Genomic DNA, 26,985 nt, shown 5'->3' with positions numbered 1-26,985 from the left:
TCTCTGGTTGGAGCTTGCTCCTCCTGTGATTCTGTTAGCCTTTGTCAGCAGACCTGGGATTCTAGATGTCTCCTGAGTCTCAGTGGTCAGAGTACTCTCTGTAGGCAAGCTCTCCTCTTTCAGGGAAGCTGTACAAATATCTGGCATTCAGACCTGCCTCCTGGTTGAAGATGAAGGCCCGGAACAGGGCCTGTCCCAGAAGATGTCTTGCCTCTGCAGTCTGCAAGCTCACCTGCACAGACTGATTTCCGAGGGACGTGGGGCACATGATGGCTCTCTCATGTACTCTGGTGGTCAGAGCCCTCCCAGGCAGACACCTCTCCTCTGGTGGGGAAGGTGCCTGGATGTCTAGAGCCCGAAACGGAGTCTGTCCCTGAAGCTGTGTAGCTTCTGCAGTCAGCTCGTCCTTTGCAGTCTGTGAGCTGACCTGAGCAGACTGGTCTCTGAGGGACCCAGGACCCAAGATGGCTCCCTCACCTGCTCTGAAAGAGCCCTCCCAGGAGGACTCCTCTCTTCTGACAGGGAAGGTGCCCGGATGTCTGGAGCCTGAAACGGGGTGTGTTCCAGAAGTTGTGTTGATTCTACCTGTCCCAGAAGCTGTGTCACTTATGTAGTCTGCACTCTCACCTGCTTAGACTAATCTATGAGGGACTAGGTACCAAAGATGGTTCCCTCACTTACTCTGGCAGAGCCCTCCCCTTGTCTGTCAAACTTTTAATCAAGAAAAGTATTTATAAACTTCTGAACTTTGTTAATGATATATTCTTTGAAAACCTGGCTGAGAGTTACTGAGCAAAGAGTCCGAGATGCTGTGGATAGCCTTTTCCTGTCTTTGCTAGGGATTGTGGGAAGAGTATTGAGCAACACTATTTGCATGCTGGGTGACTGACAGAGTGACTCGCTCTCTAAGCTTATAGCACTCCTTAGAAAATAACTTTTATAGTTGGAAAAGCATCAGGAATAAGTATGGGCAAACAACTCTACCCTCAAGGCTCTGTGTTTTCACCCCAGGGAGCTAATGATCTCTGTCCTGCAGCTACCCGACTTTCCTCTATTTCTTCCTAAATCTCACTCCCTGACAACTGGGCTAACTGGTCTACCCTTTGTCTCCAATGACAACTGAATACTGTTGTAGTTTGTTCCCATGCGCACATTATTTTCTCTTTTTGTTTTTCATGTCAGTCCATGTACAGAGGATCACCGGTTAGTACACATTTTAGAGATTTCAACTGCTGACTTTTATAGGTAAAGGAGAACCTAAACTTCTCTGCTGTTTGGTAAAAAGCATCAAAGTAAATTTATCTTTTAATGCTACCTACCACGATTTCTTTTTCTTTAGTCAACTTCTAAATATATGAAGAATAAGTGGTTCTTTTTGTTTGTTGACTTTTTTTTTTTTTTTTGCAATTCCTTGCATGGTGCTACATTGTTATGTTTTCTAACTTTAAACGAAATAAAAATTTGAGGTCTATCTTATATTTGTTTTCAGTTTGTAAGTTTAACAAATGCTCCTGAAAATTTCCTGAACCCATGTGCCTGTTTGTCTCTATGGCTTCCTTTTTTCTGTGTGTGCCAGAACATAGGCATGACCAAATGCTATTCTTGTCTAACAACACCTTAATTATTGCACCATCAAATGAGTCACAATAGTCTGGTAAATTATGAGCACAACTTTTCTTTTTAAACAGATTAAATTAGTCAACATTAATGCTACTGATATTGCTGATGGCCGACCATCAATCGTTCTTGGGCTGATGTGGACCATTATCCTGTATTTCCAGGTATTTTATTACATTTGGTATTTTGCCTGATGCAACATCAAAGAGGGAAAGGGTGGCAGATGTTCAAAATGTTCTCTTTTCCATGCCCTTTGGTTAAATCTTGACGCACAAGCATTCATATTGTAAGAGAAAATGTTCTGCTTTCCCCACTCCAGTGTGTCATGTGTGAACCCTCTACCCTTATAAAAGAAAGCAAAGGCAGCCAGAAGTAATCATGTCATAGTGGAGATATGAGAAGCATATAAAGAGCTTAGGAAAATGCTTTATATTTACCTGGGCAGGGAGCATTTTAAGTCCTATTAAACATGGTTGGGGGAAATTAACCTGCCTTTGTCTTTAGACTAAGTAACCACTAGATTTTACATTATTAATTACATCAGTCTCTTTTTCATTGGTATGATAAAACAACCAAGGCTCTGTTTATAAAGAACAGGACAACATGTGGCAGCTTTGGAAAGGGCTCCTTGCTTCATCACACCATGGCAGTGACATCATGGCAGGGGCATGAAAAGGAAAGAAAAGTGACATGATGAGAGATCATAGAGACAAGAGAGGCAAAAGGCTTGCACTCCTGAGAACTAACCCTAAGACTCAGCAGCTCCTTCCCAATGTGGCTCCCCCAAGTGGTTCCTTCAAGGATCTACTTTTGAATACATCGGTACCCCTCAATATCACCACACAAGGGACACATCTCCTAACCTTAATGAAACAGCTCAAACTATACCACTAATGTATCCACTCAGCTAGTTAATATATATAGAAATAAACAGTGAATAAATATAGGAAAATAAGTATCTTAAACAGAGATGTGTGTAAGATATACCCAGCAAGGCAATAAGAAAGACGAAAAGGGTTGGAGAGATGGCTCAGTAGTTAAGAGCACTGGCTGCTTCTCTAGAAGACCAGGGTTCAGTTCCCAGCTCCCACATGCCTGTTCATAACCTTCTATAACTCCAATTTCAGGAGATCTGATGACCTCCTCTGGCCTCCACAGGCACACATGGTGCATATACATACATGAAAACAAACATTCATACACCCCAAATAAAGTAAATAAGCCTTTAAAAAGTAATTTTTAAAAAAGGCTAAGATATCAACCATAGCCTATAAGAACTAATATTTTTTCAGGGGTATATAGGATGTTCAGATTAATCATTCTCCATTAGCATGTAAGCTCTGAGAAAAGATGAGCAAGGGTCACTTGAACTGTTTTCTGTTTGCTCTCAAACACAGATAGAAGAGTTGACCAGCAACCTACCACAGCTGCAGTCTCTGTCCAGCAGTGCTTCCTCTGTGGACAGCATGGTCAGCACCGAGACTGCCAGCCCACCCAGCAAACGAAAGGTGGCTACCAAGATCCAGGGAAATGCCAAGAAAACTCTATTAAAGTGGGTCCAGCACACAGCAGGCAAGTAAGTGTCAATGGTCTGCTTAACCTGAAACCTAGTAATAGTCTCTAGGCCAATTGAATGTTCTCACTGCTGCCCGTGGTTGTGAAATTGGAAGTGACATTTGTATGAGCATTCTTGCTTCAAGCATTGTTTCACTCTCCTCTAATTAAACTAGAAACACACATGTAAATACCCAGATGGCTCAACCAGTAAAACCACTTGCTTGGAAGCCTGATGACATGAGTTAGATCCCAGGAGAATAGAAAGGAGAGAAACACTCCAAATTGTCCTTTGGGCCTCCACATGCATACCAGGGAGCACTCCCAGGGTAGTAAAACCTGAATACAGCATACAGTCACACTCACACTCCAGGAAAACACTGTAATAAAATTCATTCTTCACTTATGTGATTAAGCCAGATTCATAAAATGGATTTATCATCCACCTTTGATTCATAGCTTGAAGGCTAATTCTAATTAGGCTGTTGTTCTGAATTTCAACTCTCATTTAAAAATATTTCAAAAAGTTCATATGTGCTTACCCCTTCATTAAATCATTGTGTTCTAATTAATGGCAATGTAAGCTTAGGGTTAGATCCTGGGGAAAAAACTTAGCATTTCCTGAAACTCCCTAGACACCTTCCTCCCCCCACCCCGCCCCCGCCCCCATTTTTCTGCTTTGGTCTTTATCTGGAACACTGAATTTTCTATCGACTCTAGCATTATTTTATGCAACCTAAATTTACATAGGTCTACATTTTTATTAGCATGGATATAAGTAAAGTAATGTTAGCATCTTCTTTTAGCAGATTTCATGGGGTTTGATGGTCATGACTGTTTTGTGACTTGCTGATACCGAGGATAAGTTTTTTCACCTAAAAGTGATATTTTCATTTCTTCTTCCTCAATGACACAGAAAACAAATTTGTTTTCTCCCAGGTTTGCTTGCATAAAGGCCAATCTGAATCCAATTATCTACTTCTGGAACATAGTTATAAACAAGACCTTATTCTGAAATATTGGGGCACTAAATAGAGGGAGCTCATTTTTTTTTAAAATGTTCAAAGAACAAAATTCAGCAGGAAGGAACTGGGCAGAGAGGATGTAATTAATATTAGTAATGTATGTGGGCTTGACTAGCTTTTAAAATGTGTTGGTGGTTTTCCAACTTGGGAGGCTATGACTCAGATGTCATAGAAATGTTTCCAAAAGTAAAGTTCTGCTTCTCTTTATAGTCGATAGTAGAAGCTAAATTTGGAAGCCCTCCTGCATGGCTTATGTACTACTTTATTGGAACCATATTGGGCACCCCTGCATCTACTGCAGTCTTACTGGACAGAGAGCAGACACAGCCTAGGCAGGCTGGTGGTCTCCTGCTTGTATTCATCACGATCTGCTTATATGACGGAGGCTGGCATGAATATCAGTATTGTGGCACATCAAGGTTATGCCTGTAACTTGCCTACTGGTATCAGTGAAAATTTTTTTCTTGTCTTGTCTTTAAATATATATACGTGTATGTATACATCAGGGTCCACTTACTCTAAGATAGTATATATTTAAGGAAACAGTATATGTTTCATTTGAATAATGTAAGTCCAAGAAAAGTCAGAAAAAGTTAATTATATGGTGACTATTCATTAGCTTGCTTACATATTCTGTTACTACAAATGTAGTCTGTTAAAGACTAATTTGTAGTCACCTAATGAGACAAACGCTTCACATGTAGAAATGTGAGCAAAGGCAGAGTGTAAGGAGCAAGATGGAGAGGTAATATTCAAATCAGCAGAAAACAGGGATGGAGTGTAGCGGGTATCAGATGTCTGCTGGAAAAAAAAATTACATATATACTGGGAAAGTAGAAACTAATTAGTTAAGAGACTATTCAAATCTGCTTTATATTTACAAAAGCATTAGCAGATAGTTCTACCATATTTATTTTATAGTAAACAGTTGTTCAAGGTGCTACTTTTAGCACTTACATTTTTTTAAAGATTTATTTATTTATTATATATGAGTACACTGTTGCTATCTTCAGACACACCAGAAGAGGGCATCAGATCCCATTATAGATGGTTGTGAGCCACCATGTAGTTGCTGGGAATTGACCTCAGGTCTTCTGGAAGAGCAGTGCTCTTAACCTCTGAGTCATCTCTCCAGCCCCTAGCACTTACATTTTTACAGTGTATACTGATGCAGTATGTTTGAGAACCAAGTTTGTACTTTTCAGGTTATGATTGGAAGGCACTTAACAACTTTATCAAGTTACCCATGAGTGTTTCAGAGTCTATATTTCATGAAAACCCCGAGAACCTGCTAAAAACTAAATAATGTTTCTGTTTCATTTAGAAACATCTATAAAGTTAACAAGACAATTTTTTTAATTCAAATTTATTAATTGACTTATTGACTCTGTGTGTGTGTGTGTGAGAGAGAGAGGGGGGGGTTGGTTATGGCACTGCATTCATGTGGAAACCTGAGAACAACCCCTGGGCTGTGGTTCTCTCCCTTGTAGGATCAAACTAAGCTTGGTGGCCTGGCTTTCAGAGCAAGTGCTTTTACCAGCTTAGCTGTTTCACTGGCCTATTGAGACCATTTTTTCAGAAAAGAAACTATGGAAGATTGTATTTGCCAAGTGTGACCTAAGTGCTGGTGTGTGTAGCTTTTACCCTGAGCCACAAGGTTCTGCCCATGCTCAGTATCATCTCTGACATTCTCTTTCTGAGCTACCATTATACTTGGTAAGTTACACACGCACTGCAAGAGTGTGCTGCTTCTATTTTCAATAAGAAAATGTTATCACCAGCTTGAACAACTGCATCAATTAGAACTGGTTTTGCATCGATCAAATTTACCACCAAAAAAAAAAAAAAGATTCACCACTAGGACATTTCCCTCAAGAAAATTAGAGAGAGAGAGAAAGAGAGAGAGAGAGAGAGAGACTGTAGGCCATTTAATTAGTAAAGTAAGTGCTATATAATGTAGTCAACATAAGTGCATGACATTGATTTGCATATGGAACTGCGTCAATTTGTATATGTTCTGTGTTGATTTGCATATGTGCTGCACTGACTTGTATATGTGATTGTATTGATTTGTCTGTGTATTCTATAATGTACTTGACATGACTTAAATACATCATCTATTAAAACCTGTGCTCAAAGGACAAAGTGAGACTCATTCTATTTTACATCTTAATATTTTTCCCTTTTAGAAAAATTTTCACACATTTTAATTCTATTTGCATTACAAAAGCAAGCATAAAATGTGTTTTAAGTGTCTATAATAATAATGAAAATATATTGTTTAGAAAATAGCTCATGGTAAGATTCACCTCCAATTCAGTCAGTCAGAAGTGTGAGACAAGAGAATTGGCAGGTCCAAACTGAACTACTTCATAAGACTCTCTCAAGGAAAATTAAGAAAAGAAGAAAGGAAAAGAGGGAAGGAAAAGAAAGAAAAATATGTCATTAAAATTTGTTCATCTTAATAATTATAAAAAATTTGATTGCTTTACCATGTCTTTGATTGACATGGTACATCTCTGGTTAAAATGACTGGGTTTGTTCAAAACCATAAAGTGCTATGTTAGTGTTACCAGTTTGGATGGTGATGTTGTTTTCTCTGTTTATCACAATAAGGCAGATGGGAATAGAAGTAAAAGACTTCGGGAAGAGTTGGAGAACTGGGTTGGCCTTTCATTCAGTCATCCATGCTATCCAGCCTGACCTGGTGGACCTGGAGAAGGTGAAGACTAGATCTAACAGAGAAAACCTGGAGGACGCCTTCACGATCGCTGAAACACAACTGGGCATCCCCAGACTGCTTGATCCTGAAGGTACACCAAACAATCGAACGATCCTCAACTGACATATGTAGGCTGTAGCATATTTGCATGTACCCAATCCACACATTTCATGAATTTTGAGATCCCATTAAGAAACAGGGCCCCGAAGAGTACACAAAGGAATGATAAGTTTCCAAGGTCTATTTGTCACCCTATTGAGGAAGAGACTATGATCTCAATACTCCAAACACCTCTTTGCCATTGGCATATCAACCTTGTGAACAGAGCTTAAAATATCCTGTTGATGGCTCTAAATTCATATTTCTCAAATACCCAAAGATCATGTAGCTCTGAGGCCTCATCAAAGTTTCTTGGAGGAGTAGAATGTGGTTAATGCAAAAACACAGTTGATCAAAGTGCTAAGAATCAATATCAGTAAAGTCTGCCCCCTTCACCCTCCACATAAATCTGTATCCTTCCCACCTCCCCTGGGGTAAGGGAACATGTAGAAGAGATGGCAGAAAGCTTGTAAGAGTTAGTCACTGGGGAGAATAGGATTGAGCAGTACCTTTCAGAACAACAGGACCACTGTACTCATGAACTCACAACAGCTGTGCTTGGGTTGTCTGCACAAGATCAGATCAGTCAGCATTGTAACATTGAGCTCATGAATACATGCCATCCATAACTAAGGAACTACAGACAGTTGATGGCTTCTGGGAATGGGAGAGTCACTTTCCTCTAAGGGTGGAGTTTCTGGTAGATCAACCATGCTCCTGTAGATAGCGCTACACCAGGAATATATGGGCAATGCAAATTGATCTGATAGGTTATTTTTTTAAGGGACATGAAGTTTGAGGGTAGGGAGGTAAAAGTGGATCTGGGAGGAGTTGGAGTTTGAATATGATTAAATTATATTGTATGAAATTCTCAATTTTTTTTTAAAAGAAAATCTGCTAAAAAGGATTTCATGGTAGATCTGTGAGGGAGGAGAGCTGTTGAAATAATTACCTATAAATCACCAAAATCTTGAAAAAATAGAAGTTCAGAAAAGAAAGATCAGAAAAGAAGGGATCAAAACAGAAATATCAAAAAAAGCACTTAGAAGTACTAAGTACCCACTGATCAACAAAGTTCACCATGGAAACTCATATTCATCATTCCAGTTGTTTGGCACATGATTGGAAAGGCTAGCCATTCAAAGACATTTTAGAAATACACTTGGTTCTTTCAATCCTCCAGAGATAATTCTGATTCATTCAATGAGTGTTAATAAACGAGTAAGTTGTTTATTATGGTAAATTTAAAACATCAAATTAGATTATCCAACTGCTATAGATAATTTTTTATTTGCTTGGCAATTATGGACTTTCTACTAATTAATGTATAAATATAAACAGTAAATACAAATTTGTTGCAAATGAGATTTCAGAATGAGCTCGTACCTCTACAACACACAAGATTTTATTGCATTTCCAAGAAACCTCACAGAGACCTGTATGGGCTCACTCTGAGATGAGAGGCCCAGGAAAATCCCTGGTTGAATGAAGGATCTAGATTAAAATAGAATAATACCCATGATAGTAGTTTGCATACATTCATAATACACACACAATGGAATCTTAGGTATGGATAAATTACACAGAATCATAAAAATTTATTACGTCACAGCATATGTCATACATTAAATATAGATTTTCTTTCTCTTCACATTTCTTGAAGTAATTTTACTCCCTCTTCACATTGTATCTACATCAGGGATCTTGATGTTGAAAAATTTACATTTAAGGCATCTCAGGGATTTCAGATCTTTTGTTTCCTTAGTGACTCATGGGAGTTGTGTCACTTTTTAGGTCCCACATTAACGGTCTCTAGAAAAGACATCTGAAGTCTAAAGGGGTCTTTGTGCGGGGCCATGGGTGTGGGGGAAGAGGGGAGTAGAAGAGAGTGCCCATGTCCGGCCAGAGTTCCTGTGTTCTGGTGGGGTGGACATAGGGGGACTGCTGGTTGCTTTCCACGCAGCCCAGGGTGAGCATCTGGCTTTGTTAGACCACTGACCCCACATGGCAGGTGTTGGACAAGGGGAAGCCCCAGGTATCAGGTTTTTAGTCTCTGACATCCCAGGCTGTATACAGCAGAGATTCTGAGAACAGAATAGGGGCCCCTGGCTGCACTCTGCCCTGGAGATAAAGGAAGAGGGCACCCGGGGGAAGGGGGTGGGGCAGTGCGCTGGGTGGTTCCCAAGCAAGTGAGAGTCCTTAGTTCAGTCCATGGCTGCAGTGTAGGAAGGCCTCCTGGGAAAATCTATCCCTTTGTTCAAGTACCAAGGGCCTTCATGATCAGAGACAGTCTATGGTTTTAGAGCTTTATTGTAGAAAGACACGGGGAAAGAGAGAAGGTAGAAAGAGAGAGGGAGAGGCAGGCCATGGCCATGAGGAGAGAATGGGAGAAAAGAAAGAGAGAGAAGAAAGGCTAGAGAGTAAGAAAGCTTAAAAAGAGTGATGAGGGGCCAAGCAGCCCCTCTTATAGTGGGCTGCTATCTTGCTGTTGCTAGGTAACTGTGGAGGAGTCTAGCCAGAATGCCAGGAGCTTGGGACACTGTCTACATAACTACTAGCCACATGCTTCTCTTGTGGGGGCTGTGGGGGCGGTAACTTCAACAAGAGCTGGGGGTCCAGGAGACATGATCAAATGCCTTCTGTTCCATGTAGGTGGAAATTACCAACCACGGGTCCTAACAGGGTTGAAGACCTCAGCTTGACTGGAGACCAGGCTGTCTGTGCATAGCCCATTGCCCCACATCTTTATAAACTAATGAGTTAATTTTGTATTTGATTGTGGCATTTGGAGTTTGTTTCATTTGCTTCTGGCTGCATACATTGCTTTGCAATACACTTAGTTACATCTGAATGGCTTATATAGCTCCTCTTCCCTATTTATAATTACTGAGTATATAAACATTTTTGCCTGACTTATGCTGGTTTTGCATAAACATCAGGAGCTTCAACAACCATGATTGAAATGCTTTAAGGCTGTCTTTCAAGAGAGACTCTGTCTAAGTTACTGTAATTTGGAGCACTCTACAGTGAAGAAGCTCTCTGAGAAATCAGGTAGAGCACAATGTATCGCGACAGGTTCTTTGTGATGGGCAAGAACATTTATGACTATGCAAGCCATCGTGAGTGTTACACATTCGGGCATTTTGATCCCACATGCTCACTCGGGTTTCCAGTTTGACGTGTTATTGCATGTTTATTAACTGACAGGTGCCTAAGTAATCGTGCAGCATCTTGGATGAATGATTAATTTGTCTTGAAATGACCTACCAAGAGCATGTGCTATTTCCCCAAAAGCTCTCTCTCAAAAATGTTGCTTACAGGTGTGATTAAATTTCCACTCAGTATCATGTAGACTAAACTGTTCTTACCAGTAAGTTTGTTTTCTGCTTGGTACAGGGTAGGAGTTTGAGGTACAGTAACTATATTTCAAAACTTATACTAACAAACATCTGAAGGGAGAATTAACTTATATTTGAGTTTTATTTTTACAGATGTGGATGTGGACAAGCCAGATGAGAAGTCTATCATGACTTACGTGGCCCAGTTCTTAACACAATACCCTGACATTCACGGTGCAGGCTGTGATGGGCAAGAGGATGATGTAGGTATTCGTCGTCTCTGAGGAGAACACACACTTATGCATGCATAAAGTTTTTAAAAAGTGAAGCAGACTGAACTGTAATGTGAGACCAAAATAGTTGCAATTGAGTAAAGAATAAATAGTGTATATAAGATGGGGTTAGCAAAGATTTCTCTGGCACTTATGCCAGGTGCATCAGAGAGAACATTATAACGAAATTGAAATTAAGGAGAGGCACCAGTTTAAGATTCTAATAGATCACTTCAAGTATACATGTAGTCTGGAAGTTCCTTCTACTTAATCTGCTGCAATTTAATTTAGAATTTCAAAGTTTATGTATCATAGCAAACATGAAAGTAAGGAATAATTCACACAAATTCTAATTGCTCATTGTGATTAGATTTTTTAGCTTTCAATAATTTAAATGACATTTTCACTTCTTAGCATGCTCAGATGACCTATAGTCACTGTCATAAAATTTAAAATTGTGGACAAAAAGAAAATGTATTTGACCTTCTAGATAGAATCTGTTCTGGGAAATGTAAACCAGAGGATTATGTTGTTATTAATTCTGGAAATATTTCTGTCATAGCATTTTAGAAAAAAATCACAGTACCCATACTTCAGTTGTTTAGAAAAATAACCGTAGTTATTTTTCTGTTAATATGAAAAAAAACTCTGTGCAGATCACTGTATGCATGGACAATAATCTAATTGTATAAATTTAAACATTGCAAATTTCCAATTATCTATGACAAATAGCAGGATGAATTTTTCTTATAAGATTATTTTCAGGAGTGGAACTCCTATTCTCATTTGAATTTCAAATTGTCAGTGGTGTTTGAAGTCTTGTTCAAGCTTCCGGGAAGAAAGCCTGTTCAGCTGGCATTCATTTCAACATAGCAGATGCCTCGTATCTGAGGATATAAACACCGATGGACACAATGTTCTAATGTTCTGATACTTGAAACTTCTATTGCATTCTTTTATACTACAGCACAATGGATTTGCCACAAAGTTCCAATTTTATTTTAAGTCTAAATCCTGCAGAGCAAATGATGAATGGGTTTCTGAGATGCCTTGGTGTCCATTTCCCAGATTTCAACTGCAGTTTGGGAGCTGTTGGAGAGTATCAAGAGAATGCATATAAAGCAATTGTTTTTAAGGGAGTAAACAACAAATGTATTTTTCATTAGTTATAAATAAATAAACAATAAAATCTTATAAACAGGTCTAAGAAAGAAACAGTAAGGGAACAGAAGTTAAGTTTGCAACAACATATATTGTGCTAAAGATCAAGTCAGTGATTCAGGATAGGATGGAGAGAAGCTGCAGTTTCTTTCAGGATGCTCTTGGGCCAAGTTAATAGAGTGCTTGGTAGAACTGTGCTTTCTAGAACTATAGATTGGGGAAACTTTTGTTGTTGTTCTTTCTAGCATCCAGGAAGAGACCCACTACTAGAGCAGTTTATTGTGATTGTAAAGCAAATGTTTCCGAGAAGCACAGGAAAGACTCAAATGAAGGCTGTGCACTTGCTAGGGTAGCTCCACACTAGGGCATGGTAGCTCAGGTCTCCAGGTTTTGATGGTAAACCTGGACTTGCAAGTTCCTGTGTAAGTGAGGAATTTTATTTAAAGTACTGGATTTCCACACAACACAGGTTTCCAGCTTGCTTTTGTATGCTCCCCAGGTACATTTATGAGTGATCTGGGTTTTCAGTTTTTCTAGTGGGCATGTCTTTGATAAGAACAGTCTTTTCAGTTGTGAGCTGAACGGGATTGCAATCTCATAGGAAAAACAACAATATCAACTAACCTGACCCCCTACAGCTCCCAGGGACTAAACCACCAACCAAAGAGTATACACGGAGGGATTATACACGGAGGGATCCCTGGATCCAACTGCATATGTAGCAGAGGACGGCCTTATCTGGCATCAGTGGAGGCCCTTGGCCCTGTGGGCTTGATGCCCCAGCGTAGAAGGATGCTAGGGTGGCAAGGCAGGAGTGGGTGGGTGAGTGGGGGAGCACCTTCATAGAGGCAGGGGGAAGGGAGGATGGGGTAGGGGGTTTGCAGAAGAGAAACCAGGAAGGGGGGCATTTGAAATGTAAATAAATAAAACAACCAATTTTTTTTTAAAAAGAACTTTTTAGACAGAATGGCATGGTAAACGTATACTTCCAGTTAAAAATTTATAAATAAATAAACAAATAAATAAATAAATAAATAGCATATATTATATATAAATATTATATTATATATATTATATATGTATGTGACTATGTATATATATGGGTATGTTTGTGCATATGTTTACATTTTACCTACTTCATGGCATTCCATGGGCTAGAGACATCTGATGATCAAAAGATAATGCCTCTGACCAAGAGTGTAAGGCAAAAATTCTTAAAGAGCAGAAATACATACACACATATACATGTACAACACACATATACACACACATACATGTACAACACACACATACACACATATACATGTACAACACACACATACACACATATACATGTACAACACACACATACACACATATACATGTTCAACACACACATACACATATACATGTACAACACACACATACACACATATACATGTACAACACACACATACACACATACATGTACAACATGTACACAGGTCATATACACATAGAAAATATACTCAAAGTACACACAGGCACAGAAAACACACAGAGAGAACACACACAGTGGATACACACTTTTTTAATATGCTTCACTAATGAGACCTCAATATTAAGAGATTAGCAATAATGTAACAATACATTTTGACTATTTAAAAATATTTTCTTCATTGGTTTTATAATAGGAAGACTTGGATGACATCCTCCAGGTCATCTTTAAATTAATTTTAGGAAAATGTTTTTATAAATGTTTTAGAAAATGCTTTATAAACTTTGTCCTTTGCTTTGGGATTTTATATGTAGAAGATAAGCCAAGAAAGCTGGATATTTTAATAATAAAATATGTTTTAGAGCTTGTATTTGTCAATGATGGTGTGAATGAATTTTGCAGATTTTTACTGATGTCTGTAGTAGAGTAACACGTGCAGGCCCTTCAGAGCCTTTGGTACAAAGTTACTTGGGTCTTAGTAAATTTCTTAGTCTGTTTTTAAATAATGCCAGATCATTTTTGTACATTTGATTTTTCTATCCCCTCTATGATGCTAATTAAATGAAATATGTTATAAATGTATTTAAAATATGAATTTTTTGGTCCAGCGGGTTGGCACAGTGGTAAAGAGGTCTGCCAAGCCTGATGATCTAAGCTGAAATCCCTGGACCCACAGGGTAGGAGAAACCTGACTCCTGCAAATTGCCCTCTGACCTCCATACCTGCCATGGAAGTATGCACTCCCCTGCCAATCCTTACATATGCACTAAGTAGGTAAAATGTAAATATATGCATATTTATATACACACATGCTCACACACATGGTATAATATGTAACATTAATATATAAATATAATTCATTTACATATACATTTTCTGACTGGAAGTATTCATTTACCATGACATTCTTTGGCCAATAACACCAACAAAGAAACTTTTGCATATAAGATATTCCTTGGGCAATTTGTACTCAGTCATAAATGAATAAAAGAGGCCAATTGACTCAGTCAACTGCCTAATAAACTTCCAGTCATTTTTTTTCCACTCAGAATATTACTGACTCCCCTCAGAAGGTAAGCACAGTCTTATCCATGGTCCCAACAGAGCGAAGCATATCCTGACTGTGTATTTACAGAAGAAATGCAAGTCTATACAATTTTTTTCTTACATATTCCACCTACAGTATTTGAAGTTATTTTAAAGCAACTTTACAAATTATATGCATCGCCACACATGCATATTTCAAGCTAAATAAAACATCACTGGCCAGCTAATTTCAGTGGCTTGGTGGAAGCTATACAAACATTATATGTGATTTTATCCCTTAAATTATTGTCTACCAATGGAACAGATAGCTGACCAATGATTTTCATCTTTTCTTACATGATGTTGTTCTTGATTTATATTATGTGTCTATATATTTTCATATTGTTAGGAAATATTTCCAGTTTACTCATCTTTTGCAAATTATATACAATCTAAGGTAAGATTTGAGGAGTCTTAAATACTCTTCGCTCCTTAGCTTCTGCATCATTCCTCTGTGTGTATTTTTTTCATGCACACATTCCTTTTAACATCTCCATCATGTCAACTCCTTTACTGTCTAACACAACAAATAATATTGTCTGTGCAACTAAACATTAGTGCCAACCTCAGCCCACTAACTCTTAATTACAACATGGTATCAAATGCCAGACTTCATAGCACTACTACAGAGAGATGTTTAATGGTTATGTTGGGTTTTGGCAATATGATGTAGACAAGTAGAAGTCAAGTGAGATGACTATTTCAATATCTTAAGCTATTAGGCAGAAAACCATTGAGAAAGGGAAAGATCCAGTGTGTCCTCCGTCTGCATTTCCTCATATGACTTTGCATCAATATTGGGTCATGGGGCTCAGCAAAGTCCATATATGAAGTAAGCGCTTAGAAGTATTTGCAGAATAAATATTTTAATTCTTGCTCCTGTGCAAGTTGTAAGGTGCTTAGCCTACCTTTTAACTTTCCATATTTCTTTATATAACTCCTAGGTCCTGGACTTCTACCAACACACATTAGAAAGCTATAAGTAATTAATTTTGTGTCAAGTATTAAATTATCTTGAATGCATGATCCACGCAACATAACTTTTTGCCTATGTGAACATGTATGACACAAAAATATTAGTGTGCCTTTGTGTTTAAAAGATAGAGGGAGAGAGATTTGAAGGGAATTCTCACAGTTTAGCTGCTTCAAATTATGTGTTGGGCATGAAGTAGTACCCTCTGTAGGCAAACAGACCTTCCTGTCCTTTAATTGCATGCAAAAATGACCATTTGAAGAAGAGCCACTCAGCCAATAGTTTCTGAGACTCCTGGTATTTTATTGAGCTTCATTTCCTTCCTACAAAGAGAGATGTTTGAATGTAAACATATCTGCATCTCTCTTTTCAGGTGGTTTGTCTCTTCCCTACTACCATCAGGGGGCTGCCGGAGAGCCTCTATTGCAGTCATATCTGAGCACAGTCCTCAGATGATTCGTGGCGTAATTTCAGTTAGTAACCAGCAGCTGCTCTCAGGCCCAGTTTCCAGTGTGTGTCAAAAACAGAGGCTGACAAGATAGCTACTAGAGGAGGCTATCAGTAACATTCACAGTTCACTGTGACAGAAGTCAGGGAAGATGACTGTGACAAAGGCCAGAGAAGATGAGTGGCCACACTGACCTCTCCTTCCCAGGAGACAGATGAGGGGCATTTCCCCTGTGAGGCCACAACTGTACAGTCATCACTAGTTCATTTGTGAGCATGAAAGCTACCCAAGAAGAAAAGGTGATCTTTGATTACACTCACCTGCTCTTCCAAAGAACATCATCGATGAGAAATAAAGCTTTGCAGTCTGGCCCCTGTTTCAGGCTTTTCATAATAAATATACTACTGAATAATCATTATTCCATACTCATCTGTTGAAAGATACTGAGTTCCAAGCATCATATTAGCTGCTGGAGATAGAAAACAATGTCAGACATTGAGCTGGATGGATATAGAGGTTTGTAGAGGAGAGTCCTCTATGTGGCTCTGCAGGTTGCTAACCAGCAGCCTCAGGCTCACTGGAACATTTGTTTATGATAAAAATTCTTGGACCTTTCCCACATCTATTGAGGCAGGAAGTGTGTGTTGAGTGTTGATCCAGTGGGTGTCTGCTCATCATCCTGGTTGTCCTGATCCCTCCAGATGAGTGTCAGACCTTTTACATCCCTCCAGATCAGTGTCAGACCTTTTACATGTCAAGATGAACCAACACAGGCAACTCCTAGTTCAGACTTGTATGTCAGGAAAAACATGCCAGAGAAGATCTCAGAAAAGAGGGGAATACGTGTTCGATTAAAAAAAAAAAAACCTCATCTACAAGACATAATGATGAACCAAGTCATGGATCTTACAAATGTTGTGTGTCTATCCCTATCCTTTGTGTGTAGCAATAGGTGACCTCAATTATTGCCCAAACCACAGAAAGGATGTATGATAGATCAGTCAAGCCAGGGAGATGCTGTAGTTGAAAGCCATGTACATGTTAACAGAAAAAAATCCTGTAAAGTCTGTTTCTATTTACCTTGACATTCATATAAAAAATGAAATCCCAGGAAAAATTACAATTTTCACTTCAGGGCTACTAGGATGTCCCTGCTTTTTATTTTTGGATGTGAGTGGGTAAATGAAAACTGGAATTTGATTCTGAAGATGAATTGATAATGCTATAGTAGGAATCATGCAGCAAGGAAAACAGTACTGAACAGTCTAGGTGTGTTTTCTATGTATCTAGTAAATGTAGTAATAGCATACTTAAAATAGCAATATGAATGATTTGTCTAAAGCTACCATGACAACAGACAACCATTAACAACCAAAATTTACCCCAGCCACAGCAGTCCCTTGGATTATCAACTCCCATAATTTGGCATTTTTAAAGAATTGTTTATTTATTTTATGTACACTGTAGTTGTCTTCAGACACACCCAAGAGAGCATCAGATCCAATTTCAGATGGTTGTGAGCCACCATGTGGTTGCTGGGAATTGAACTCAGGACCTCTGGAAGAGCAGTCAGTGCTCTTAACTACTGAGCCATCTCTCCAGCCCAACACTCAAGTTTTGGGAAGCAACCCTCAGGCTTCTACTCCCGATATCACTCCTTTTTTTGTATATTTTGGTTGCAGGTTCTGTTTTGGGCATTTTTTTCTTATTAATAAGTTAGCACAGTAACTTAAGCCCAAACTAAATTTTCTTAATGATGAGGGGGAAACAGATGGAAGATAATTTTAGTATTTAAAAAGGTTTTTATCTAGAATCAGTTTTGTTTCTCATACTGAAGAAAGATGGGCAATACCTGGTGTGTACTAAATACTAATTATAATCATGGATTAATTTTACAGTTACTAATAACATTGCATTGCTTCTTGGCTTCCAGAGGGATGACAGACAAATTTTGAAGGAAACAAAAGTTTGGATAGAACAATTTGAGAGAGATTTTACGAGGGCACAGATGACCGAATCAAGTCTGCAGGACAAATATCAGGTAAGTGTGAAAAGAGATTTAGATTTTTCCAACACTTTTCATGGATGAGATGAAGATATGTCATACAATATATGCCTAATCTTCCAAATTATAATAATGAGACAAATCTTTAGATAAGTAACACACATTATATTAATTTTGAAAAAAGAACAGTGCTATGGTAGAGGGTAATTTTAAATTACACTATGTCCTCAGTACAGAGGCTTGAGGTATTAAATTTTTGACAGCTCAATCTTACCCATAGCACAGAACAAAAACACAGAGTCATTGTTTACAAAGACCGTTCGGGCTTACAGATGTCAGCTGACATAATAATCCTCTAAAATGAGTAGCTGACTTGACACCAAAGAGTACTGCTGAAATAAATGGAATTTAAGAAGGAATTGCAGCAGGTGTATTTGCCAAGGGTTCTCGGAGGGAAGGAGATTCTACTGTGACCTGTCCTGCTTAAGACAGTTGCTCTTGAGCTGAGGTCAGAGAGCTGTGTCCAGTCTCTTTACAAAGCCCCAAGCTGACTTTCTGCTTTCAATTCACACTTCCCAGAAGATCTTGTAACAGCAAGTTTTTCCCATTAAAAAGTTGTGACTTCTTCCCTGCCGAGTTGCTGTTTTCCTCCTGTTTCAAATTCCACTTCATTTTACTCTGCAAGTGAAATATAACACATTTCGAGCAACATCCTCTCACGTACTCCACCCTGTTACATTTCAGTCATCCTCCCCCCCCCCCATTTTTCTACCAAAAAGTTACAGTGTTACAGTGACATGAGCCATCCAACACGGTAGATGATAAAGCACTTAATGATGTGAATGTGGGACGTTATAAACTCGTATAAACATACCTAAATTCAGTTGCCATCTTTGTTATTTTTTTTAACTTGGAAAATCAATAACTTTGTGCCTAGTTTCCATGGATTCTTTTGCTTTGAAATTCAGTATAATTTTCTTATTTCCCCCACCCCCCCGCCCCCCAAAATTTGCAGTGATGCACTTCATTGTAAAACAATTAAACCAGAAAACTGAGTACAAAGTACAGAAACAGGGGTGTGTTTGTTTTGCTTGTTGGTAAGTTTTAGCTGTAGCACAAGCCATTAACGCTAAATTCCAAGAAATCAAGCTCCCTACCGAACAGGCATTATTCTACGAGAGAAGAGTGAACCAGAAAAACAAAACAAAACAAACAAACAAGCAAAAACCCCAACAAAGCATGAGAAGAAAGTGTCCTGTACACATGAGCAGCAGCATCCAGTGAAAACTCTCTTTCCCATCTTTCCCATTACGTAATCTGTATTTTCTTCATTGGACTCAGCAGAGCTAACACAGCTCAAGGTTTTCCACACAGAATTCCGCAGGACAAAATTAAAGATCGCTTGTACATTTTGATGTCTTTAGTATTTCATGAGTTTATGGTCAAATATGAGTTCAACTCCCCCTCAATGTTCTTCAAGGGAATTTGCATGTTTATAAGTGAAATTATTTCCAGAATCTGCTGAGCTCTGTATGGCCTTCCCCCTGCTCTGTAATTTAATTGTACATCTTAATGGCATTTCCGATTCACAACTGGATGTGGAGTCATATTTGAGATGTGCAAATTTACAGTAGATGGTTATTTTCAATTCACATATATGAATAAAATCACTCTGTAGATGTGCTAGTTTATTATAAGAAAAAGAGCAACTTCACAGTGATTATTTTTATGTTTGTATCAAGCCTATGGCTAAGTCTAAATGATGAGTTTTAAATATACTGTGGCATGTTTAAGAATTTCATGGTGTAAAATTAAGTGATTATTATATAAATAATAAGGCCCCAAAGTAAGTCTCGTTACATGTGATTGCTTAAATGTAAATCTAGTTATGTTTAATTCAGCATTAGTTGGCATGTAATATATATGATAACATTATAATATTTAACATGATATATTATAAATAATAACATTTATTGAAAAATCAACTATTTGGTCATATATATATATATATAAACTCATACTTATATTTGACTATGCTTTTCTGACAAACATGAACTGGTTCATAAACGACTCCACTAGGATTAGTCCTTTTCAATGTTTTAAATATACTTTTAAATAACAGTTTTACTCTTTAAAAGTTTTGTGTATCAGACAATATATATTCATCCACCACTAAGCCTCCTAGTGCCCCACACCCCATTGTACCCCATCTTCATGTCCTCTTTTATTTATTGCTGTTATTGACAACCCCTTGACTCCAGTTAGTGCTACCTCTGTGTGTGTGTGATCACAAACTGGAGCAAAAGCAACTCCCAGCTGCCAGCCACAAGAAAGATGACCCTCCCTCTCCTAGGAGCTCTTACTGGTCACTAGCTCTTCAGCTAAGAGTGGGGCTCAGGCGCCTATCTCCCATCCATGCTGGAAGTATGAATGGCTTGATGTTGTGTAGGTAACCATAGCTGCAGCCGGTCAGTAAGTACAACAGCATGCCATGTCCAGACACAAGCACTCCACAGGCTTCTTTTCACATCCACTAGCTATTACGTGCTCCTGCTCTCTTTGATGAAGTTTCCTGGTCCACGGATGGCTGACATAGATGATGAAGATATTCGTGTAGATGACCTCTGCACAGCAGAACATCAGAATTGCTTATACCCTTCACTGTGACTAGTGGTGAATCTCCTCACTTGCCACAGCCCACTGGAAAAAGAAGCTTCTCTGGAAAACTGAGAGCAGCCCAGAACTACAGGCAAAACCAGACTACTTAGAACTCAGTTTGACAGCATGTCCATTTAGCAGAAATAATGCTAGTCTCTCCAGCGAGGATCTATAATCTCCACAGTCATAGGGGTTTGACTACTTTTATATAACAGACACGAGATCCCTCCTGTAGAGTGGACACAATCAGGAAGCACTTAGTTAACCTTCGCAAACACAGCATGCCACTGCCACACCAGTGGGCACAACACTGGGCACAGCAGTGAGCCAGTATTGTAGCATGCAGCACTCACCACTGGATAAGACCGCTGATGTCTTTTCTCTTATCAGCCTTCATAGTACCCATTAGCACTGGGTAAGTTTCTTGATCAGTGTTAGGTCGATTTCTATATTTCCTGTAACCAAAGTTAGTGGTGTCTTCAGCAATAGGGTCTTACCATCTAGTTATGGCAGACAAAACAGTGGGTATTACCTGTATTGTTTTGGATGCCATAACTCATGGGAAGGTAGCTTATGCGTGACCACTTAGACCTTTATTTTGCAACCCATGCCTTCTGAGTACAGCATTGTCTACCTATGCAGGATACTTCTAGTCAAAATTCCTTTTATATGTGTGTGTATAATATAATAAATATAATATAATGTATTATAATTTATGCTATGTATGTTTATATATGTGTATATATGTTTATAAAATATTTCAAACTAGCTGATTTCATAAGACCTCATCATGTATCTTTAGTTTTGGTTAAATCACCCCTTCTTTCTCCTCTCCCCAAAACCTCTATCCTAACGTAGCCCTTTAACCCTGAGTATATTCAATTGGAGAGTACTGTCTCTAATTGAATTGGGGGGTGGGGTGGAAGACCATAGGCTTCCATATAACTTTTGTACATGGCCTTCATTTTAGTCAATTCTTGCTCTAATACTTTATTGTCTTGTGCCCCACCCCCTTCCGTGCTTGATCACCCCCCCCCAATACTCTATATTCATTCTGTCCATGCTATACTAACCCCACCCATTAGGTGTCTGCCTTCAGTGGCTGATTCCCAGTTCCTAGATTCCACATGGACTCCAGGTTAAATACACAAAACCAAGTATCCAAAGGGAAGATCCACATACACAAGAGAATTCCCCGTGTTTGTCTTTCTGGGTCTGGTGAGCTCAGTCAGTATCAATTTCACCTATTTCTGTGCAGACTTCATACTTTCTGGGCATTAGTCCTGTTTTTCTATTTGTCTCTGTCAAATCACTTCTGGAATGCCGTGTGTGTGTGTGTGTGTGTGTGTGTGTGTGTGTGTGTGTGTGTGTATAGAACCAGAGGGATGTGTAGATAGTAGCTAACACCGTCAAGGTCTTAGGCAGGCTTAGTGTCATAGCTGCCGCTGGTAACATTACCAACAACATAGTGGAGTGCTCTCCAAAGGTAAATAACTGTTACCTAGGAGCTATGGTTTCTTTGCTTTTGCTTTTGGGAACTCATTGCTGTACTGTTTCTGTTTCCTCTTTTAGTCATTTAAGCACTTCAGAGTTCAATATGAAATGAAAAGGAAACAGGTGGAGCATATAATACAGCCATTGCAAAGAGATGGCAAACTGACACTCGACCAAGCCTTGGTCAAGCAGTGCTGGGAGAGAGTGTCATCCCGGGTGAGTTAGCTTCATGTGCATTTGTGTGTCTTCACCAAGCTGTGTGTACCATCTTTCATATGGCATCAGTACACAAAATGCTGCCCTCTGGTGAGGCTGCCCTGGACACTTCTGGATATGCTTGCTCTGGCACTTCCTTTCTTGCCTTCCCATGCCAAACAGGACTTCCATGAGCTAGACAGAGCTGGAAGACCTCCTGGCTTCTGTCTCCTTCCAGACTTTACTTTCCAGTTGTTTAGAACAGCTGACTTTTGCCTTAGAGACTTCCTGGAATATCAACATTTCTCATAATCTGTAATCTTATTTTGTGAGCAGCTCAGGACCTTCCTGTGCCAAGAGGCAAGCTCATGCTCTGTCATTGAGGCATCTCTGATTGTCTGATCACTCCTAACAGAGAGGAAATGCTGCTTGATCTAGTTAATATCAACATCCTTCCTCAGATCTTAACCTTAGAAATGTCTAAGCTCTAAACCTCTGCTAACATTAATAGAGATATTTTACTTGAATTTACCATGTTGTTTAATTTGATAATGTCACATTACCTACATACTTTATTGAGAAATAAGGATGGTTTCTAAGCTGGAATTTCTATAGACCAGGAAGTGGTACTTGGGAATCTGAGAAAATGGAAGAAATGGAGAAAAAAATGTTTCTGGACAAAGAGCTCAATTGGTATAAGTTCTTGCCACACAAGCTTAAAGACCTGAGTTCAATCCATGGGACACCTATGAAAAGACAGATACAGGGATGGAAATCCAGAATTCTAGTGAATAAAAGCACTTATTGCATGAGCCTTGATAATCTACATCCAATTCCTAAGAACCATATAAAAAGTTGAATGTGCACATCTGTAATTCTCATAGAACTGCCATTTAAAGACTTGACTGGAGAAGGGTGGCTTGCATGCAGCCCAGGGATATACCTGTCTTTACCCCGTTTTGAGCTGGGATTGATTACAAGCAGATGCCACCAACCCCAGGCTCTTGTGTGGGTCCTGGGAATCAAATCTGGGTCCTTGTGCTTATGTGGTGAGCACTTGCCTCGGAGCTCTTCCCAGACTCTCTTTGAGCCTTTTGTAGATTTTTAAAAGTTCATTTAGAGGAAGTTTAGGAATTGTCTTCTATACCAGAGGCATTCTATTCTGTTTCAGCTCTTCGATTGGCATATACAGCTGGATAAATCTCTCCCTGCACCTCTGGGCACTATAGGTGCTTGGCTATACAGGGCAGAGGTGGCCCTGAGAGAAGAGATCACCATTCAGCAGGTTCATGAGGAAACAGCAAACACAATCCAACGGAAACTTGAGCAACATAAGGTAAAATCATGCTCAGAGACTGTCTGAATTACCTTTCTATTATCCTGGCAAAGCATCATGAATAAGGCGAATTACAAAAGAAAGCATTTAATTTGGTGCTCATTTTTCCAGATGGTTAGCATCCATGCAAAGGGGATTATGGCAACAGGAGACAGGAATGGTGCTGAAGCAGTAGCTGAGAACTTCCATCTGATCCACAGCAGGAAGGAGTGAGGGAGAACTAATGGAGAGGGATGAGCTTTTGAAATTTCAATGTCCAACCAATGTCACACCTCCCCCAATGAGGCCATAATCCTAATCCTTCAAAAACAGTTCCACTAACTAGGGACAAAGTACTCAAATACACGAACCTCTAGGGACCATCTTCATTCAAACCACCACAGAAACTTTTCCAGCATGACAGTCCTGGAGTCTCTGGAGATGTATCCTCACCAGAACCTGCACCAATGTGCTCCTCAAAGCATCCATCCTATGTGGTTCACACACTTCCTCCTTGGAGGTACTCTAATCTGCATCTTCCTAGCCTAAACCCATCCTGACAATTTCAGTACATTAATTTCCTAAGATATTTCCCAATAATTCTAGGGCAGATTTTTGTATCTGCATCCATCTTTATTCCTGATGCTATCGGTTCTGTTTTTATAAAAAAAAATAAGCTTACAGACCGTATGAATTCATATAATTCATGTGACCATCGGCTCCATACTTCACATGCATATTCTTTCTCAAAGGATGATAAACAAAAGCTTCCAGTCCTGGTGCTGTGGTTGTACATGAGGAGTAGAGGCTCGAGATACAGTTAAGGACTTCAATGACCTACAAGTCATGTGTGTGGTTAATGTATGACTGTTGTCAAATATTTTGTAATGATACAGGCTTAACTCATTAAACATGCTATTTTTCGATTGACAAACATTAAGATTTTAGTGCTTTGGTTTTAGCATATAAATGGAAACTAGCTAATACATAGAGATTTCTATATGTTGTCAAGATATATATTTTCTGCCAAATGCTTGATGTGTTTTTAGTTACCTGAAGGTAATACTTTTATCTGTTTAAAAAAAAAAACAAATTCATGGTACATTGTTTTCATGCCTCTGAGACACTGGTTTTGGAATTCTGATGCATAGATAAATTCCATGTCATTTGAAGTCAGTAGACACAGTCCAAGGCTAGCCCATCAAGCCCTCTGATATTGCCATGTTGCACAGCCAGTCACAAATGTCACCATTACTTGCCTCCATTTACACTTATATTTCCCTGAGATATGTTTAGCACCTGTAGCATTTCAAGTTTTTAAATTTTCTGAAGGTTTACTTAATTGATGTGATGATTGTGTGTATGTGCAGGTCTTATTGTCATGTAGCAAACTGAAACAGTTAGCACAGCTTAGTGTATCCATCGCCTTACAAACTTCTTTGAGACTATTTTCTATCACTTTTAACAATTATGAGTATTCATTATTGAAAGTGTGTCACAGTGCTGAGATGGAGACACCTGAGCTTGTCCCTTCTTTGCCCTTTTAATACAACCTTCCTGTCCCTATCTATTCTCTGCTGCTGGCCCTGATCATATTTGGTAACCAGCATGCTCCTGTGACTTTAACATTTTAGATTTCATAAATCATTGAGTTATATCATATTGATCTGTCAGATATTCAGATTCAATTTGTCTGAAATATTTTTTTCTTTCACTTTCAATCTATGTTTTTTTAAAAAAAATATTCTTTGTGTTTTGGGGATAATAATTACATCATTTCCTGCTTTCCTTTCCTCCCTCCAAACCTTCCCATGTATATTTCCCTTGCTCTCTTTCAAATTCATGCCCCTTTTCTTTAGATGTTATTTTATGTGTGTGCATATGTTCCTAAATACATTGACAGAGCTTGCTCAGTTCTTATAATGCTAATTGTATGTGTATGTTTTCAGAGCTGACCATCTTGCACTGCATAACTATTTGGCATGCTACTTCTCTGGAGCTCAGCAGCCCTTGATCTTTGTCTAGAGTTCAGGTCTTGTAAGTTTTTCCTCTTCTGCATTAAGACTGCTTTACATTTTGCTTTGCCTATCTGCATGCCTATTGTTGTTACCCTTGTTCAGCTCATGTTTAGGCAGTCATGTTGGTGAGACTTCATGGATATGGCTTCTCTGACATTTCTAGGAGACACAATCTCTCAGCAAATTTCTGGTTCTTTTGGATCTTAAAAAAAATCTCTGTGTTCTTCTCTTTTTAATGATTCCTAAACTGAAGATGTGGGAGTTGTGTTCTAGCCATATCAGCTAGGTCTAGAATCCTCAAGTCTGCATTTTGATTGGTTGTGGCTTTCTCTAGTGGTCTCCATTTGCTGCAAAGAGAGGTTTCCTTAATGAGCTCAGAAAGCTACTCTTATCTGCGGTACAAGGATAAATATTTTAGAATGTATTTAGGGAATATGTTGACTTAGTAAAGTGGTGGTTGTTGGTCCTCTTTTAAGTCCTTTGACTTCACTTGCCCCAGGTAGTTAGCTAAATTTCCAGTGCCAGGTCAAGTATCCCTTTTATTCAATGGTGCCTTAACAATTACAGAGTTGTAGGTTACCACCAAGGTGTATGTGCCACTACTGTACCGTTACGGGGACAGTGATGTGCTAGTCATTGTTATGGTTCAAAGACATCATTCTGGGTAGGGCTGTTGACTCTCTTCCTTGGAAGTTTACATGGTGGCATCTGGTCCCATCAAAGCTATTCCTCAGGGAGGAGGTATTCAAGTCAGTTATAGCTCAGGAAACTCTGGACCCTGTGTCTGTAGTGCATAGTGTCCTCAACATTAGGGACTTATCTTCTACCAGCGAGGACAACTAGGGCAATACCAGTAGAATGCGATATTTTCAGAGTCTTTTGGATAACTCTGACAAAGGGACTCAAAAGAGGCCTTCTCGTGTCTGGTGCTGGAACTTTGTTAGATATTCTATGGCTCTTTTGGGAAGCATTGTTACCGAATATTCATTCTATGTATTTCTTTGACAGTGTGGAGATAGATATTTATTTATTTATCTATTTATCTATTTATCTATTTATCTATTTATCTATTTATTTATTTATTTATTTTCTTCATTTACATTTTAAATGCTATCCCAAAAGTCCCCCATACCCTTGGCCCCCCTCCCCTACCCACCCACTTCCACTTCTTGGCCCTGGCGTTCCCCTGTACTGAGGCATATAAAGTTTGCAAGACCAAGGGGCCTCTCTTCCCAATAATGGTCGACTGGGCCATCTTCTGCTACATATGCATCGAGAGTCAAGAGCTCTGGGGTACTGGTTAGTTCATACTGTTGTTCTACCTATAGGGTTGCAGATCCCTTTAGCTCCTTAGGTACTTTCTCTAGCTCCTCCATTGGGGGCCCTGTATTCCATCCAATAGCTGACTGTGAGCATCAACTTCTGTGTTTGCCAGGTACTGGCATACCCTCACAAGAGACAGCTATATCAGGGTCCTTTCAGCAAAGTCTTGCTGGCATATGCAATGGTGTCAGCGTTTGGAGGCTGATTATGGGATGGATCCCCGGGT

At 39.1% G+C, this 26,985-nt stretch overlaps 1 protein-coding gene across 12 annotated transcripts in view; it reads left to right on the top strand.

The window, feature by feature from the left end:
- Window positions 1-26,985, top strand: part of Syne1 (spectrin repeat containing nuclear envelope protein 1) — a 444,430-nt gene that overhangs the window by 59,336 nt on the left and 358,109 nt on the right. For 8 of the 12 annotated variants that reach the window (XM_029482408.1, XM_029482406.1, XM_029482404.1 and 5 more), the window contains exons 5-13: window positions 1,183-1,203; window positions 1,689-1,781; window positions 3,015-3,193; window positions 6,813-7,009; window positions 10,509-10,618; window positions 14,680-14,727; window positions 17,685-17,792; window positions 21,987-22,124; window positions 23,275-23,439. In XM_029482408.1, the coding sequence (XP_029338268.1) occupies window positions 1,183-1,203; window positions 1,689-1,781; window positions 3,015-3,193; window positions 6,813-7,009; window positions 10,509-10,618; window positions 14,680-14,727; window positions 17,685-17,792; window positions 21,987-22,124; window positions 23,275-23,439 (1,059 nt within the window). The remainder of the gene's footprint in view (window positions 1-1,182; window positions 1,204-1,688; window positions 1,782-3,014; window positions 3,194-6,812; window positions 7,010-10,508; window positions 10,619-14,679; window positions 14,728-17,684; window positions 17,793-21,986; window positions 22,125-23,274; window positions 23,440-26,985) is intronic. The other 4 variants (XM_029482403.1, XM_029482399.1, XM_029482401.1 and 1 more) reach the window with 2 other exon arrangements.

The sequence above is a fragment of the Mus caroli genome, chromosome 10 (assembly GCF_900094665.2).
Source record: "Mus caroli chromosome 10, CAROLI_EIJ_v1.1, whole genome shotgun sequence".
NCBI classification, from domain to species: domain Eukaryota; kingdom Metazoa; phylum Chordata; class Mammalia; order Rodentia; family Muridae; genus Mus; species Mus caroli.
The sequence above is the reverse complement of the archived record's forward strand: the minus strand, read 5'-3'. Positions and strand labels throughout refer to the sequence as shown.